The sequence below is a fragment of the Sphaeramia orbicularis genome, chromosome 2 (genome assembly GCF_902148855.1).
Source record: "Sphaeramia orbicularis chromosome 2, fSphaOr1.1, whole genome shotgun sequence".
Lineage (NCBI taxonomy): Eukaryota > Metazoa > Chordata > Actinopteri > Kurtiformes > Apogonidae > Sphaeramia > Sphaeramia orbicularis.
In genome coordinates, this window is record NC_043958.1 from 7,299,280 (window position 1) to 7,318,425 (window position 19,146).

Genomic DNA, 19,146 nt, shown 5'->3' on the forward strand with positions numbered 1-19,146 from the left:
AAGTCTCTGTCAGCTCATGAAAATGTGGATGGATGGATGGATGGATGGAGTTATTTTATTTATTTGACTTCACCACAGTCTACTATGGTGGCCCAGAGGTGCAAAAGCCCAAAAAATTTTCCACTGTAAGAATTAAAAGAGAACAGCCCAAAAAATTTTCCACTGTAAGAAAAAAAAAGAGGACAGCCCAAAAAATTATCCACTTGCCCAAAAAATTATCCCTTATAAGAAAAAAAGACAATGGCCCAAAAAATCATCCACTGTAAGAAAAAAAGAAGAGAACAGCCCTTTCGGGTAAACAGCGCCCCCTTAATTGAAAGATGGATGATGTTTTTTTTTTTTTTTCTTATAGCGGATAATTTTTTGGCCTGTTTTCTTTTTCCTCTTACAGTGGATAATTTTTGGGACATTCTCTTTTTTTCTTATATGGATATTTTTTTGGGCTGTTCTCTTTTTTTTTGTATAGTGGATATTTTTTTGGGCTAGTGGATAATTTTCTGGGCTGTTCTCTTTTTTTTTTTCTTATATGGATAATTTTTTGGGTTGTTGCACTTCTGGGCCACCACAGTCTACAGCTAAATGTCGTCATGAAATAATTTGACCCTCTATGTCCAGATATCAAGTCAACTGATGATGTGACGCTCAGACAGACCAAATCCTAATTGCATTAAAAGACATGTTCTTTCCCTACAGATCAGTGGAACAATACATGGATAATTGTCAAGGCTGATGGATCCATGATTAGATGGAACTACTTAACAATATTCAGGGTCCCAAACTGTATGCTTTAATGAAAAGAAAACAATTCTCCACTCATCACATGGACTGTACATTTCATTTGTTCCCTATTCCACAACTGATATACAGTAGTGTCAAGCAGTTTCTTACTATTTGTGTGTTTTCTTTCTCAGATTCAGATGTGGTGTACAGGAACCAGGACGGTCATGTTGTAAAGTTCAATGCTGCCTTGAACGAGACTCAAGTCCTTCTGACTAACAGCACATTTGTAAGTATTGCTTTTTTTGACACAATGATACTTTTGGTGTCATTCTGGTGATCATTTTTCTGATTTGTATTGGCGCTAAGCTGTAGAATTTAATACGTTTTGCAGCAGTTTTAACTGAGAATAGTGGTTACATTCTCTCCTTTAACCCTGTCATGCATTTCATGAATTGTTAATAAACGAGTGGTATTTTTGACATAAAACATATCCAGTTAGATTTCGTTAATATCTTATTTCTGTAGCATCATACCCAGCTGTCCATTGTAGTGGATTCCATGCATCAATAGTTTAACATGTAATGGCATTAATTTTTAACCTACAATTTCAGTATAAAATGTAACTGTCATCAGTGATAATATTCTGGGAACTGACATTGCTTTTCTTCTTGGAATGAAGTCTTTGTTTTTGGTGATTTTCTCTTGTTCGCTGCACATTTTTCAGTGTTGTTACCAGCGACTCACTTGATGTGCAGGGGGCGTGGTCTACTTTGGCAAACTTATTAAGAATGATTTTGATTGGTGGATGGCTGTGCGCAGTGTGTGTCAGGTACCCAGGTTGAAATTGGATGAGAACATGTCGAGTTCATTTGCCTCCTACATTGCAGAATCTGCGATGTGACTATTGCGCACGCGTACATTGCGATGACGACGCTCAAATGATATATTTATATATATTCACAACACAGCTCTACTAACCACTGAGGAAACTCAGCTTATCCGTTTTTCAGCCAGTCAGGTCAAAAATGGTCACAATTCAGCTGTTACAATTAACTCAGCCAGAAACCATTGCTCAGTAAGTATTTATAAAAATCCACAACAAAAAATTAAGTGTGAAGTTTTCATTCTAGAAGTATCCTTTAGCTTTGAAAAATGTACCTAATGAAATCATTTAAGTGAATGTGGATGAATTTTCCATTTTCCCCCCTCTCAAATCTATGCTATATTCTTCCACTGGAGGGAAATGGAAAGTTTCAGATTCAGACACAGTATCAGTGGTGTGATTGGATCCCAGGAGGCAGCAGGAAGCAGGTCAGGGCTGCCAGTGGGGCGTCTTCACTCTTTTACCTGCAGAATCAGAATATGATAATGTCCAGCTCAGCGGGGTAGTGTAGAAACGCTCTGGTTTTTAAGGTCACTAAATCTCTTCACCCTAAACCCACCTCGGCAACAATCAGCAGGAAGAGAGCCGACGTGGGCTTTGGCAAAATACTTTCAGATTAGTGTTTGCCTTGCAATCAAATCAGTGAATGGACCGTAAATTGCTCGTGTTTGATTTTGGCTGCTTTTAATTCTCATTCTCTGACCTTGTTTAGGCTCCACTTTTTGGACAAACATGTCTCTTTTCCCACTTTGCTCTTAGCATCAGCGAATATTGTTTCATGCCATGTCATGCTGTTATAGCTTGTATGTTCAGTGGTTGCATAAGGGGATTAAACGAGCATATGAGTCAGTTTGGGGGGATCATCAAACTATGCAAGGAAAGTGAACAAGCAGAGGTGGCCTGGTATTTAGGAAGCTGGAAGTGTGACCTCCCAAAACGGCTAATTCCACTAGCAGCAACATCCACAGACAGCTTACCAACTCTTTAAATTCTCTCAACAGCTTCAATCCTCTGATGCATTAGTTTTTCATACAGCAGCCGCACACAGATAAAAAAGCAGAAGAGCTCACCTCTAAAAAACAAAACCAGACTGAAATGCTACGAATTCAGCAAATGAGTTTGGAAGTTGTGTGTTTTATTTTGGCTGCAAAGCTTTCATTAGTCAGCTCCACTTCATAAAAAAAAGAAGGCTCCAAGATAAAACACAGTCAGAAAATTGGTAATCATTAAAAAAAAAAAAAGAAATGCTTTCAGGCGCTGAAAGAGGCATTTGAATTGAAAGAAAGTACCCAAAAGCTGTGGAGGGGGAAAAAAAAAAACATCAAAAAGAAAAGCTGTTTTTTCCCTTAGGCCTCAGATGTTATTCAGTCTCACCACACAACAGTTGAAAAGTCAGTCTAGACATTTTGGAAATGTCGTCCACAAACGTCCTCGTCCAAAATGTCAAAAACCTGCAGCAGCTCCCTCGTGGTTTTATGGCCTTTAGTTGCTAAATTAGTTTGTGCCTACTGCATTTTTGTCACAGTCATGGGATAAAAACTAGAAATAGGATCAGGCAAAGAAGTACAAAGAGAAAACATCATGACCTGTTACTTTATGGCAAAAATCCTAGTGTTTGCATTTGTGAAATGCTATTATGAAGCCTCAAGAAGATGGAGGAAAGGACTAAAACTAGCCGGGCTGTGGCTAACTTATGAAAAACACACACACTCGAAAAGTTTTTTTTTTTTTTTTAATAAATCTTTTTATCGAATTTTCATACACACATGGTAATATCTAACATGTACAATATTTCCATGTGTTCTAGTTAAAGGTAGTAGACAGTTGTCTTTATACAATGTATCCTGAGCAACAATTTTAATCTAACCTAAATGGCTTCTATGGATGAACTATAATAAGCCATTATCCCTTCCCACCCACCTGGAAAGAAAAGACAGAATAAAACGAAACACAAATACAGAAGGAAAAGAAACAAAAACCAAAAAAAAAAACACACACACACACGTACACACACAAAAAAGACCACTGCTGGATTTGCAATAAAATAAATACGATCAAAGTAGGTAATTAAAACCAGCTAGGGGATGGGGGGGCATCTAGTCACTCTCTGGGTGAATAGTAATTCCAACTTGAAAAGTTTTAATGGAAAGTAGATTAGGTTTGATTGAAAAGTTACTGCATGTAACCAAACAGGGTAAAATTAAATATTCAAACATTTAAAAGAGACAACATCACATGAAGGCAAGTCTGTTAAAATGTGTTTTAAGAAGTGATTTAAAAGATGTCACTGATTCTGCAAGCCTTATCTCCTCGGGCAGGCCGTTCTAAAGTTGAGTGGCCCTGATGGAGAAAGCACGGTCACCTTTGACCCTGTAACTGCTTTTTGTGGTCGAACCAGGTGTCAAAAAGCAGCTGGACTCATTTAAACCAAATGAAATCAAAGGGGTTTTTTTTATATAGCATTTTACAACAACATAAAGAAGCCCAAAGTGCTTTACATCTAGAAGCATGATTAAATTATAAGATAGAAACAGTTTGGTCAAGTACCATAAATATGCATAAAACAATAGGACACAATACACAGTGATGAAAAAGACCACAGATTAAAACCTAAAAGTGTCTCAGTGCTAAGGGTTAAAAGCCAGTCTAAACAGGTGTGTCTTTAACCTGGACTTGAACAGGGGTAGGTCTGTGAGGAATTGCAAGTCAGGAGGCAGTGAGTTCTGCAGTTTTGGTGATTTAGAAAAAAGGAGCCCCAAAGCAAAAACTACTGGGCCAAAATTTAAATACTTGTTGTTGAATGTGTTCCAGTTTACAGTTCTTTTTATGTTATTCCACGCTGTTTTGAGCCTAAAACACACAGTAAAGCAAAACCACTGAAGAAAAACAACACAAGCACACACTCACAGCAGCTTTTATGACACTGAAACAGACACACATTTACCTGGAATAATGTCTCAGGGGTTAAAGGGTTAATAACTTCTGTTCCAGCTCCTTTTTCCAGCCTGATTTCAACTCAATTGCTCCGTTTCTTCTTTTTTTTTTTTTTTTTATCTCTTTCTAGGTGGCTTTCAAAGTGGCCAAGTACTCCCTTTCCGCAGATCTGAAGTATGCTCTTTTTGCTTATGATGTCAAGCAGGTGAGTTTCCAATTAAAACGTGTCCTCAGCTCAACACAATGAATCAACTGTTTGCAGAGCCTGGATACACAAGAAGAAAATAGGTGTTTTTTCTTGCACGTCCTTCTTGAGGCCACACGAGCTGCGGATCATGTTGAACGTTACGAGCCGGTCTCGTCCCTTTGTTTATTTCCTGGCAGGCTGTCATTTACATTGTGCTCCTGTGTAATACCCAGGAGTGCTGCCGTTCGCTCATCTGCATGCACCGACACACCCTCACACTAAAACACACACTGAAGCTGTGGGTCTGTGTCTTCGGGCGTGTGTTTTCATGCATTTTTTATTTATATTCCAGTTGATTTGTTCGCCGTAGAGCGCTTTGCTACTTTGATAATAAGAGTGACAAAATTGGAATTGACTTGAACTTAAAAGCTTAACACTCAAGCTTTGGATGATTTGACTCTCGGAGGCTGGAACGGCGACCGCCTGTTGGAGCGTGCACCAACTGTTGGCAGTACGTGGATGCATAAGTTGCAGCACAGTCTGAAAACAAATGACTCCACCTGCACTGAACAGGTGTGGATTTATTCAGATTTGTTCTTGTGCTTTGTGGCTTTGTGTGTCCCTGTGCAGAGGTGGCAAAAGTCCATGCTTTCCTGCAGTAGAAGTACAGATACATGTGTAAAAACGGGCTTCCTGTATGGAAGTAAATCTGTCCCATCAGATATTGAACAGTTGTAATTCGTAAATTGCATTTTTTATAGTGGATTTTTTTAATAGTTGAATTTCAATTTTTTTTACACATAGAGTTTAATAATCTGAATTCAATTATTAAAAAAAAGTTTTTTAATTCAATATTCTCAAATACAATGTGTGTCAAATTCGATCTAAAAAAATTCAATATAGCAGGAACACTCTGACCAGGCAAAACCAATGGAGTAACGAGCCACTAGATCAAAACTTCACCTAATCATGCGTCGCGCCGAAGATCACGTGATTTTCAGGTAGCGGCGCAGGCACGGTGATTCATTAGATTGACGCATATGTGCGCCACTACCTGAGCGTCATGTGATCTTTGGTGCGACGCATGATTATGATTGACTTTTTTTTTGAATAATTGAATTCAGATTATGAAACTATGCGTAAAAAAAATTTGAAATTAAAATATTAAAAAAGAAAAATCAGCAAGAAAAAATTCCGTTTATGAAATATAACTATTCAATATCTCATGGCAGTGATTTCCTTCCTGCCGGGTCTTAAAAAGTCTTGAGCGTACAACTGCATTTAACGCCATAAAAAAGTCTTTAAAAGGTATTAAATTTGTTGTGGTCGGTCTTAAGTTATGTTGCTGTACAGGCTTTCGCTGTGTTGTGTTTAAATGTGTCTGTTAAATGTCCAAGCCGCAAAAAGAGTAACGTTAGTCGACTCAGCTCCACCCATTCCAACCCAACAATTTAGTTTGAAATTAGGAACCAATTATCAGTAACTTTGCAGCCCCCAGTGAGAAATGATCACAGAACATTCAGCTCAATACATGTGCAGCCATTGGTCACATGTGCATCACCCAAGAAAGTGGAATTTAGGAACTTTAACCCATAAAGACCCAGTGTGACTTTTGTGGCAGTTCCCAAATTAATTTTCTTCTCTGTTTAACCTTTTCTAAGTGATTTATCACCATTTATTATAATTTTATCCTCTGTATTTTACATTTTTTCCTGTGAAAATCATCTATTTTCCTTTATTTAATTCACTGATCATGTAGATGTTCATAAAAGCTCAGAGTAAATTCAAAGGTTATTGTATCAAATCAGAAAAAAAATGAAGAAAAAGTGACTTTTTCAGTCAAATCTGTCATTAACTGAACATAAACCCAGTGTCTCCATCCACTGTTGTTGATCCAACTCCATGGGTTTTACTGGTGAGTCAGTGTTGTAGAAGATGACAGTGTTTCCATGGTAACTACGGAGCCTCTGAACATCCAAATGGGTCATATCTGATGACCATGAAAAGATGACAAACTGCATTTAACACCAATTATTTTCATGGATTGGTAAGATTAGTGGATTAACAGTTTAGATCAGTAGATGGTTTTGGATGTTTGGGTTTTTATGGGTAAAAGGACAGCTCACGAGTGAAACGTAAGCATGAGGAAGTGCAAATGTAATAATGCCTGGTTGGGGAAAAGATCATTCTCCACTTGGTTGACACGACTGGAGGGGAACGTGTTTGAAGTTCGCTGCGCCTTGTTCAAGAAATCAGTTCAACTTGGAACTTTGGACTAAATAAATACATTTTCCCTGAATTCAAGGAGTCACGAATTTTTGCTAGTACGGCCGTGAAATAGGCTGTGAAATGGGCATTAACTTCTGTAAAAGTAGACTTAAAAATGTCTAAAAAAGGCTTAAATTTAACTTGAAACCTGCACAAACCCTGAAAAACCCTGGTAAAAGTAGAAGCACTGATTCTTTACTGCAGTTAAAGTGAAAAAGTCCAGGCTCGAAAGTGTTGTCAAAATGTTAAAAGTGAAGTGAACGGAACCCTCACATTAATACGTCATATTAATATAATGTGAAAGCTATTATCAGAATAGAATTAGTATTATTATTTTCTGTTTATTTAGATTGAAAATGACGTTCTGTCTTTTTTTTTTTTTACATTTTTATCTCAAAACTTTTACTTTTTTCTTTTATTTTTATGTTGCTATATTTTTGTCTTGTTACCTTTTTGTACATGTTGTGTGCTGATAGGTTAACCAGTGGATCATCTTATCTGTGTTTGATTGTTCCAAGTATTCTGATGTTATGAAGGCGCACAATGGTTAAAAAATAAAAACAATGGATAATAGATAAAAGAACACTTGAATAGAGCAGAGTAGAAAGTACAGATACTTGGGTTAAAATGACATTACAGTGTATTTATTCAGGTTTTTTTTTAATTCTATTTCTTATCCAGGTTTGTTTTTATTCTTCCTTCTGTCCTTCCCACCTCAGTCCTTGTGTTGGTCAGTATGTTGTGTGAATGTTCACTCGTCCACAGTGACGCTCCTCTTTCAGCCACCGCTTCTCCATTGATTTTTAGATTTGTTTGCAAACACATGGATCCGGGCTTAGGTTCTGAAATATTGCAGAATGAGACAAACGTCCTGCAGTGGACAGTATCTGCAACCATAGGCATTTAAACTATGCTGTGGCCTCTAGAAATCAGTGCAGGCGCATTCTATTAATATAAAAAAACACATGCGTATAAATAATTTATATATCAGTCCATATGGTTGTTTTGTGCAGAAGATGTGTGATCACACATCCCGCCCCCCCCCCCGCCCCCCTTCTCTGAGTTTCCATTGGCTAGAGCTTTCTATACGACTGGATTAAGCTGATAATTTGTTTATTTGTTCATACCAGTCTATAATGATTAACTGATTGATTGACATTGACTTCTGATTGTGTGTCTGATTGACTGATTGAAATATCATTATTCATTGTCATTTCCTGTCATTTTTAGAAAACAACAATGTATTATTTATTATTTTTTTAAAGATTTGTTTTTATTAACGGAAGCTTGTACAGGATGTTTGTAGTTTTTAGCAAACATCTACATTTCCTCACAGTGAGATAAGGTGTATTTTACAGAAGGAACAGACATAAATGTATAAAGTTACAGATACACCACACAGGGATGATTTTTGAACATCATAAGAGAAAAGAAGAAATAATTAGATAAGAAGACAACAGTTTTACATAACCCTTTATACGGCACTTGTTAAAATACTCTGAAATTCAAAATTTCAACCGTTGTGTGTTATTGGACATCGTCATCTACCTCCTTGTCGGTTGGCATGACAACAGCCTCCCTCCTCTCATAAAACATCAAAGCAAACACTAAAAGTAAAGACATGTAGCTGCAAACTGAACTTTACATCATAAGATGGGGCAAATGGATTAGTTTCTTTAAATATAATTAATGTGTGGTTTGTCTCATAGTCCTGTGAAATGCTATATAAACTGCTGCTCTAAAGTTAGATTAATTAGGTAACTTGATTGGTATTTCCTTTTTTTTCCAATACTCTTTTTATTAGTATTTTTCCATGGTTCACATATTTATTCACATAACAATTCGCCATTCTCATCCATTCATCTGAAAATTGCAATTGAATCACACAGCGATACGTCCATGACTCCACAGATAATATAAATAAGGATGATTGGTCCTCTCTCAGAAATACAAAAGAGGTAATTTTTACAATACAAAATTAAGAACTAAACTCCCTCGAACAGGAATGCTGGGGTGCACATTTATGATATTTAAAAAAACAAAAAAACATCGATACAAAAGGGTTAAAAAGGAAAAAATGGGTGAAAAACGATGGTCTAACTGGTATCATTAGACTGTGACTTATCTGTTGCCGATTGTTGTTTGTTATGTTCTGTATGACAAAATGATAAATAACTAATAAAAACTAAGGTCATAAATTGACAAAAATCACTCATATTCACTATTTGCAGCTTCAAAATGTCTATAAAATTACTCTGAATCACTGTATAGTTTTATAAAAACCAACATGCTTCTTGACCTCACTGAGGCGCAGGATTGGCTCCATATATGATGTTTTCAGAAATGACCAAAAATAATCACTTGATTGATTATTTTATTTGGAATATAACATTAAAACCAAAACATTAGCAAAAGATGACAAATACCTCTTTAAAATTCCTATAATTGCTTCCCAAAAGGCCATTACAAGGAACTGGTTCAAAACCCTGTGAGGATTTAGTGGCTATAATAGAGGACGTCTACTCTATGGAAAGATTGGCTTATTACCTATGGATCACGGAACATATCTTCATAAAGCGCTGGAGAAAATGGCTGGAGAATAAACAAAACAAAGCATAATTACTACTGTGTCATTTAAATATTTTGTGTTCAACCAGTGACCCTTATTTTCTGTGGTGTATTGTCTGTTGATAAAATAAATAAAAATAAAGTATATGAAAAAAAAAAAAAAACAAGAAAATTTTATATAAAAAGAAAAGAAAACATGACGTTGATGATGATTTTAGGCCCCTCAGAGCTCTTTGCAAAACTTGACATGCAGCCTGGAGTTGTTCTACGGCCCGACTACTGAGGGTTAAGGGCTGTTTGTTTGGATGGAACGCCTAATGCACGACAACAACCAAAGTGGTACTTAAGTCGCATATTTCTGCATCTCTCACTCCACATCTCCGACAAATTGAGCTTTAGTTATTTGCACTTCATTTTTATTTATCGCCAGGCTGATGCGGAATCCCTCCTCGGACCGACTAACACCAGTTTGTAAGATTTAGAATTGGATTTCTTTTAGGAAGTGGACGGCCATGCGTGAAGGGAAATCAGCTGTGCAGGACACATATAGCACAGTTCACCTGGCAGGAAGGAAGTCACAGGGATACGTTAGGTGAGATTTTAGCAGTACGCTTATAAGATTATGAACAAGAAGGTTTTCAATTTGATGGAAACATGCATCAGTGCACTTGAAGTCCTTAAATATTTTAGTCAATGTAAACAGCTTCAGGGAAGAACTGAGACAAACTGTGCGAAGAATATTTAAGATACTTCCAAATAGTGGGAGATAACTTCAAATTTGGCAATAGATTTTTACTTTTTTTTTTTTTTTTGTATCTCTCAAGCATTTTTAATCTGAAGACGTTAGATTTAGAAGTCAAAGCCACGAGTCGCATATATGACAGGTTTCACTTTGTATAGATTTAATGTGCAACCAGAGTTTGTTCTAATTGAAACTGCATTATGTAAATTTATGCATAAAAATATGTGAAGCCAGCTAGTATATCTTGTCAATTTATGCACTTACATTGAATTAAATGTTTCCAGTAATGTTTAATTAAATGTCAGTGTTTTATTTGGATTTTAACTGCTTAACGTTAGAATACACTGTGAAACGTAATGTGAATAACATTTTAATTTTTCTGTGATTTATCCATTAAGGTGATTTCTTGCTGAGTTTTATTAGTTTTCATCAGCGGCATTGGTGCAAACTACTCCCATGATCCCACACTGCTTCACAATACACTGGTCTATAATTTTTTTGGGTTTTTTTTTTAGAAATGATCTGCCTCAGAGATTAAATATACTAAATCTAACATAGTTTAATAAGATGAATTGAAAAACAAATGACTAAAGTGCTGGTTCTGATGTTGTTAATGTATATTATAGTGTTATTACACATATATATTGGTTTATGTCCATTTATACAATAGATCTGTAGATGTTCCAGAGATCTGACCAGTTTTTTTCTTGTAATATATTCACCATGAAGGTGTTTCTCCACTCAGATATGATGTATAGTTTTAGTAAAGACAGAGTATTTTTTAATCAGGCTTTGACTTCAGTTCATGTAGTTTTTTGTTTTTTTTTATTCTTTTTTAATTAAAATTAGAATTGTAACTTGTTCGGAATATTGGGGGGAAAAAAGTTGGGATTTTTTTTTAGCCCTATCAACTAACTTTAAACTAAGTGGGCACCTTTAAGCCCTGAAAAATCATTTGTAAGTGAAAATACAGAAGCATTACTGATGCCACTAGTTTACATTTTTGTTTTGATTTTTTTTTTTTTTTTAATAAATTATTTGCCTCAGAAATTAAAAATGCGAAATCTTTCATAGTTTAATTAAATAAATTTGAAAACAAATGACAAAAGTGCTAGTGTCTGATGTTTTCAATGTATATGATAAAGCGTTATTCCACATATATATTGGTTTATGTCGATTTATACTGTAGATTTATAAATGTTCCAGTATAAACAACCTGTAAAATGAATATATTGTCATGTGCAGGTAGTTGGACCTTTTGAGAAAAACCCATTCACTTATTAATTCACAGAACTTCACTTTTTGACCCAAGACTGTATATTGGAAACTACAGCCAACCAACATTTTGACTTAATTTTTCTCTTTTAGTGTCTTAAACTTGGTAAATCAGAACTACAAACAGCCCATATTTTCCACTTGTAGTTGTAAAGTCACTGTAGTTAAGACATACTGACATAACTTTACCGATTCATGGATTTACTTTCACATACTGTACAGTCATGATCCTTCACATCAGAAAACTCTAATGAAATGCTATGAATCAAAATGTTTTTTCCTGATTTTGTAGCAAATACACATAGTGTACCGTTTTCCTTTGTATTAATGATTATAAAAAACAGTAGCTCTCTTGGTCTTGGTGGAACAGTGCAGGTCATCATACTTTTTCTTAATCTTATTATAATATTATACTATTATATTAGACTTGTAGAAATGAACTGCCTGCATCGGTTTCCATAATTTTGCAAACTGTGAGTAAATTATCTTCAAAAATTGTTCATTCCATTTTGCAAATTTTAGTGGATTTCAGCCAGGGTTATTAAATGCTATGTCTTTTATTATGACTTTGATTCTTATTTCTTTAATTTCTGAAAAAAAAAAAACCTTGTTTGTCACTCAACGGGAACTAATTTAAACTGATCTATATGTAAGCAAATAGCTAAAGTTAAAGTAGTTGAATGCATGTATGTATGTATGTATGTATGTACACGTCTTATAATTTTGAAAATGTAATTGTAATTGGAGTTGAATAGTTTTTGGTAATTGTTACAAAAACATCATTTCCCACAATCCTATAAATCCAAAGCCTGACTGAGTGGTGGGAGACTCAACTAGCGGATTTGTTGCTAATCCAGATATGGCTCTAAATCTCTTTTTATACATCAGAGATCCATTAGAAACGTCCAAAACAAATGTTAGTCACACTAACAGACTTAAAGCTTGTTGCTTTGCTGGAAATCTTCATGGGAAGTGTAGTATCTAAATGTGTCCATGGAGTTTCTGTGGTGATTTTTGTTTCAGTTGGTTCCCATAAAAATGAAAAACTCAGAACAGTTGCACAGATTATTGCAAAATTCAGCACAAACGGTCGACTCGGATACACCTGAAGAACCTTGAGGAATTTGGTTAAATTTGGCACAAATATTCACTTCGACGCAAGAATGAAATGAAAATGTTTTAGTGATCAAAAGGACAGGTCAAAGTTCAACGTCGTTGTGACCTCAGTGTCAGGCGATTTTTAACAGTATCTAAGGAGCTTCTTGGGGAAAGTTCTTAACATTTGAAGCAAACTTTCACTTGTATTCATGCATTAACTAATTATAGTCGAGGTCAAATGTTTTGGGAATGACACAGATTTAGTTTTTCGCAAAATTAGCTCCCATTCCCAAAATTTTTGGCTAAGTTAAAAAAAAAAAAAAAATCAGGTTTTTTAGGTCCTAGAGGGGGCGGGACGTGAAGTAGCTCATGTGCATTTAAAGGGCCAGCGCTCATAATGATCAGAACTTACTCAGAAATAGGGTTGAAGATGGACCTGTGGAGTTGAATTAATGACGAATTCAGATCCAAGCAGAGCATTTACAGTTGGGATGTAACGATGTGGAAATTTCATATCACGGTTATTGTGACCAAAATAATCGCGGTTAGCATTATTATCAGTATTGTTAAAATGTGCCCGAAATGTTCAAAAAATACTTGTCTTATACACAACCTGAAATAATTTACCAAGTTGTATTTTGAAAAAAAAAAAAAAAAAGAAAGAAACAAAACAATCCCCAAATAAAATAACAATAAATTAACACGTAAACATCAAACATACAAATGTGCATTAAAGATGGCACCCTATAGCTATTGTTTGACCATTTTCCATATCAAGTGTGTGTTGAAAGTGCAGTAATCAAACATGGTTATCATGATAATTAGAATTTAAACGGTAATACAAACCATCTGGAATTTTACCGCAGTTTATCGTTCTACCGGTAATCGTCACATCCTTAATTTACAGTTCATGTAGACCACAGGGAAATGTTTTAAAATGCATAATTCTATTTTTAAAAAAGCAAAATATCACTCCTTTAACATACGTATCAGAACACTTTTTCAGGATCAGCTAAGGATCCATCACAGGCTCACTTTATATATTAAGTAATAAATTCTTAAACTAATACTAATTAAATGACTTCCTGTTGATTTGCATGATGCTGCCAGTTATAGCAGTATAACAAACATTCACACAAATATTGGCTTTCACAGTTGTTTCATGGACTTGAGATGCATTAGCACCGTCCGCTGTGTATTCTAATGGCTTCATCTGTCTTTGCTTCTTGTTTTTGTCTTTTTTTTTTCATTTGCTCGAGGCAAAACGGAACTGATACACTAGAGTTTAATGTTAGACAGGATCAGGGATTCATCGGCCTCGGAGCTTAATGAATCCAGATTTTTCAGCTACTTGGAAATGGATGCAAATTAGAACCCATCCCACTCTTGTTTATAGATTTGTGCGTTTTTGATGTTTTCTCTGCTGGTGTTTTCAGTGTCTAGAGGTGGAAAGACATGACTCTTTGTTGCCTCCAGTACTCGTCCAGGTACTGGGGTAAAAGTAGGAAAAGCAGGAAAATTGACAGTGTCAGTTGTAAAATGTCCTCAAAGTATAAAAGTCAGCTGTTAGAAATGTCCTTCACAGACCGACTGCTGTTTGTGCAAATGTAATGACGTTTTTTTAATGTTTTTCAGTCTGTTTACTGTGTCTTTCACTTGTTACATCTTTTATGTTGTTTCTTTCTTATTGAACGATGACTCGGATCGGCCTTGTTTTCTTCTATTGTCTGTAAAATGTTGAGAAAGTCAATGTACGCTCACAATATTCAGTCAGATTAAACGAATTTACTGAAATCAGTGGAGAAAAAAAAAAGCGTGATATTGTTATATTTTAATCCTGTTCCATCCTTTTACATGTCTTTTACATTATTTACCTTTTATTTCACTTTCTACATTTATTATATTATTTTGTGTTGTTGCTTTTTTATGTTATTTTGCTTTGTGTTGTCATTTACAAATGCATGTCACATTTTTCAGTTTGACTTTAATTCTTATGCCTTTACCTCTTTTATGTCATTTTTGTGTTATGTCTTTTTCTGTCTTCAGTGCTTTCTTTTTTTTTCTACATGGTATTGATGTTTATAAACTATCTGAACAAAAATATTGGGACGCATCGTGGCTGCAGCTGTAAGATGTCCTGCTCATGCTGATTTCAGGTATAAACATCAATATTTCCTTTAAGTTTAATGGGATATTTTTCTTCCTCACTTGTGAGATGTGAAGAAAGTAGATGGTTAGTTGTGGTAGAAAAAAATTGTTTACTGAAAAGTATTTTAGAAATTTAGAGGTAGAACATTTAAAATCATAGTCATGAGAATAAAAAAGGAAAGAAAATCAATGTTGAGAGAAATCAAGTGAAAACTTCAGAAGAGGATTAGGCCTATGGAAAAAAAATAAAATTAAGGTTCTTTCTCTCTCTCTCTCTCTCTCTCTCTCTGTCTCTCTCTCTCTCTCTCTCTCTCTCTCTCTCTATGTATATATATATATATATATATATATATATATATATATATATATATATATATGTATGTATATATATATATGTGTATATATATATATATGTATATATATATATATATATATATATATATATATATATGTATATATATGTGTATATGTGTGTGTGTGTATATATATATAATACATATTATTCTGAGAAAAAAGTCTGAATTCTGAGATTAAAGGCAGAATTCTGACTTTTTTTCCTCAAACTTCTGATTTTTTTCCTCAGAATTCTGACTTTAATCTCAGAACAATAATAAAAAATATTTAAAACAGTCAGAATTCTGAGAAAAAAGTCGGAATTCAGACTTTTTTCTCAGAATTCTGACTTTAATCTGAGAATATTAATAAAAAAAAAAATACATGTGTTGGACCTTAATTTTTTTTTTCCCAGTTGCCCTAATCCTCTTCCGTAAAAAACATCTTTGGAACCAAAGAAAACAATATAAACAAAACTAACCAATACCATACAATATTTATCCCAATATAAAACTATATTCTGACATTTGTCATTATTGTTTTGTAGAAAAGAAACACCTGAATTCACTGTGTCCCACTACTTCTGTCCATATAGTGTATATACATGTTGCATTAATACAGATTGATATAGTTTGTGTGTTGTATTGTAGTTAAGGGGATTAAGTAAGTGTTTACTTCTTCCCACCACTTCTCAGATATGTAAATAACACTAAAATATATGAAATATTTCTGTTGTATAATAGTCTTACGTTAATTTGTGTGGTACATTTCCATTTGTTGGTGGTTTTATTGTGCTAAACATGCATTCATTCACAGTTACACACTAATTTTGCAAAGATTAAATAGTAAATAAAATAAAATACTGACAAATAGATGAAAACTCTCCTTACTTCCTCATCTTATTTGTAGGATTTTTGTTGCTTTCTGGTCGCTTTTTGCTGATTTGTGTTGCTACAGGGTTTCAGTCTTAGGCGACATAGGTTTGATGACGGGCTGTCTCTCTTTGTTGCAGGTGTACAGATACTCTTACACGGCGTCCTACATTGTTTACAACATCTACACCAGGTGAGTGTCATTTTTATGACTGTTTGGTTATGTTCGAAGGGCCCTGTGCTGTTGGGATACCCTCTAAGGAGACTCTGCACATGATGCTTGGACTGGCTTTAGCAGATGGCGCTGGTTAATACTGGACATATGAATGTGTTTCTGTGTATCAGGGAGGTTTGGGAGCTCAATCCTCCGGAGGTTCAGAACGCCGTCCTCCAACACGCAGCGTGGGGAAGACAAGGACAACAGCTGGTAAGACTCGGCCATGATGCGCTTGCGTGTCTCGGTTCGTCGCCTTCTTGTAAATCTGTGTCTCTCCAGCAGGACCAGACTCCGAGGGGATTCTGTCAGTTATTACAGAATAGTTGACAAACATGCAGCGGTGTAGAAATAATGTCTGTCTGAGGTGATTTAACTGAAGTGGGCCAGGTTTACTTTCACAAAAATGGAGGTTTATGGAGCGTCATATGTGAATAAGAGCATATATTAACTGGACGTCATATTTACTGCCCTTTGGACGCCTCCATGTCAAAAATGTACAATACACAAAACAAATCAGCTATAAAATCATCATACGTCAGTGTTTTTTTAAAGGGTGAAACATTTAAAGGGGTCATATTTTCCTAAACCCACTTTTATTAGTCTTTGCTTCATTTATTGGTGCATTTGGACCCTAATTGTTTCATAAAGTTTGAATTTAAACCCTCCAGGTGCTGCAAAGCTATCTTTATATTCATTCTGGCCAAAATCGAGTGGATTTCTACGACCTGTTTTAATTCCTTCCTAATTTGTTACCTTTACAACTAGTTACATCACGACATTTGCACATATAAGGTCAAGACTTCAGACGAACATTTCTCAGAGTACGACATAATTGTTTATCAGCAGCAGCGGTTGTAGTAAAAGCTAAAAATATGTCCAAACTTCGAGCCGATTACCTAAAATGTTCAGTTGGTTGGATTAACGAACAAAAGTGGCTGAATAGAACAGAACACACAGTCAACAACCTGGAAGGGGGTGTGGTCATGTGCATTTAAAGGGCCAGCGCTCAAAACGACCTTTTTCATGTCATTACTCAGAAATAGTGTTGAAGATGGACCTGTGGAGTTGAATTAATGAAGAATTCAGACCCAAGCATAGCATTTACAGTTTATGTAGACCACAGGGAAATGTTTTAAAATGCACAATTCCATTTAAAAAAGCAAAATATCACTCTTTTAAAGCAGGGCTGTCAAACTCATTTTAGGTCAGGGGCCACATCCTCCCAGTACGATTTGAAATGGGCCATACCAGTAATTAATAATAACATAATAATATATAAATAATATCAATTCCAAAATTATCTTTTGGTTTTAGGGTGAAAAAAGTTAAATTACATTATCAAAATGTTTACATCTACAAATGATCCTTTAATAAATTCTGAATAACATGAACAACCATGAAAAAAGGGAGGTCACACTAAATACAACCACTGTGGTTTATTGAACCTGCTGTACGTACTTCATATATATCCAGGTTGGATAATAATGCATGTGCTGTCATTAGAACTTTACTAAACCATCAAACCTCATGTTGCAGTAGGGCTTTTGCACAGTACTGTCCATTCCAATTATGCTCACGTCTGAAATAACACCTAAACTGAAATTCAACAATTTGCTGACAGAGAACAAAAAGGGAAAGTGTAGTGTCTGCAAGTTGTTTGGAAACATCCAATCATACTGTTGTCCTGCTGAATAGAGATGGTTTTTCTTTCTGTAAATCCAAGGCAAAAAGCAACATTTTGACTTAATAATAGCCTACAACACTACACTGCTAAATCCAATCCTAGACAAAACATTGCATGCTTCACTTACAAGTGCAAACAATATTACAAACCAAACTGCAAATAGTTTTTATCCCTTTTATGAAGCAAGTTAGCAATTTAGTTTTTTCTCCTCCTCTTTGTTGTATTTATTAACTATAATGGCTATGCTCGTCAGTACTGGAAATTCTAAAAACTGGTGTCTTTGTATGACATGGTAAAACTTTCCCTAATGTTAGTTTGGAATAATAACTTTAGCTCTTAACCCATAAGGACCCAAACATCTACTTTAACCAAAACCATCTACTGATGTAAACTACTAATACCTGTCGATCCATTAATTCTGTCAATACATGCAAATAACAGGTGTAAAATACAGTTTGTCATCTTTTCATGGTCATCGGATATGACCCATTTGGACATTCAGAGGCTCCGTAGTTACCATGGAAACACCGTCATCTTCTACAACATTGATTCACCAGTAAAACCCATGGAGTTGGATCAATGATAGTGGATGGAGACGCTGGGTTTATGTTCAGTTAATGATTTTACTGAAAAAGTCACTTTTTGCTCAGATTTCTCTGTTTTTGATATAATAACCCTCAAGTTTAATCTGAGCTTTTATGAAAATCACCATGATAAGTAAATTAGATTTAGGAAAATACTAACCTGGCCAGCCATCCGTCTTTCTCAATTAGAAATACATCTGGAATCATGGGGCTTGAATCCAAATATGAAGGCGGGACTAACAGGCCAGTAAACCAATCACAGATAAGACGGATGTGATGCTTTTGTCAGAGAAATTTGAGAATACAGGGTGTAATCTGTAATTCAATCCTTATTTTTGAATCCAGTAAACAACCGACAACAGTTGTAAAGAGATTTGCTGACTTAGAACTGACTGTGACTCGCGACAAAAGGAAGTCGCTGTGTATGACGCATTGTGAAACATCCGCCCCCCAGACTTGTGATTGGTCGGTATAGAATAGATTGTGCATATTTCCAGTGATCGGCCCAATTCCACACAGTTTTCTCAGTATAAAATATACTGAGAAAACTGGATGGCTTGCCAGGCTAGTAAAACACCTGATTTATACTGATAAAAGGCAAAATACACAGGATAATATTATCATAAATTGTGA

At 35.3% G+C, this 19,146-nt stretch overlaps 1 protein-coding gene across 2 annotated transcripts in view; it reads left to right on the forward strand.

Annotated features, from left to right (window-relative positions):
* Positions 1–19,146, forward strand: part of LOC115430824 (inactive dipeptidyl peptidase 10-like) — a 116,080-nt gene that overhangs the window by 37,890 nt on the left and 59,044 nt on the right. For both annotated transcript variants that reach the window (XM_030151078.1, XM_030151068.1), the window contains exons 4-7: positions 912–1,006; positions 4,668–4,742; positions 16,169–16,221; positions 16,374–16,455. In XM_030151078.1, coding sequence (XP_030006938.1) covers positions 912–1,006; positions 4,668–4,742; positions 16,169–16,221; positions 16,374–16,455 — 305 coding nt within the window. The remainder of the gene's footprint in view (positions 1–911; positions 1,007–4,667; positions 4,743–16,168; positions 16,222–16,373; positions 16,456–19,146) is intronic.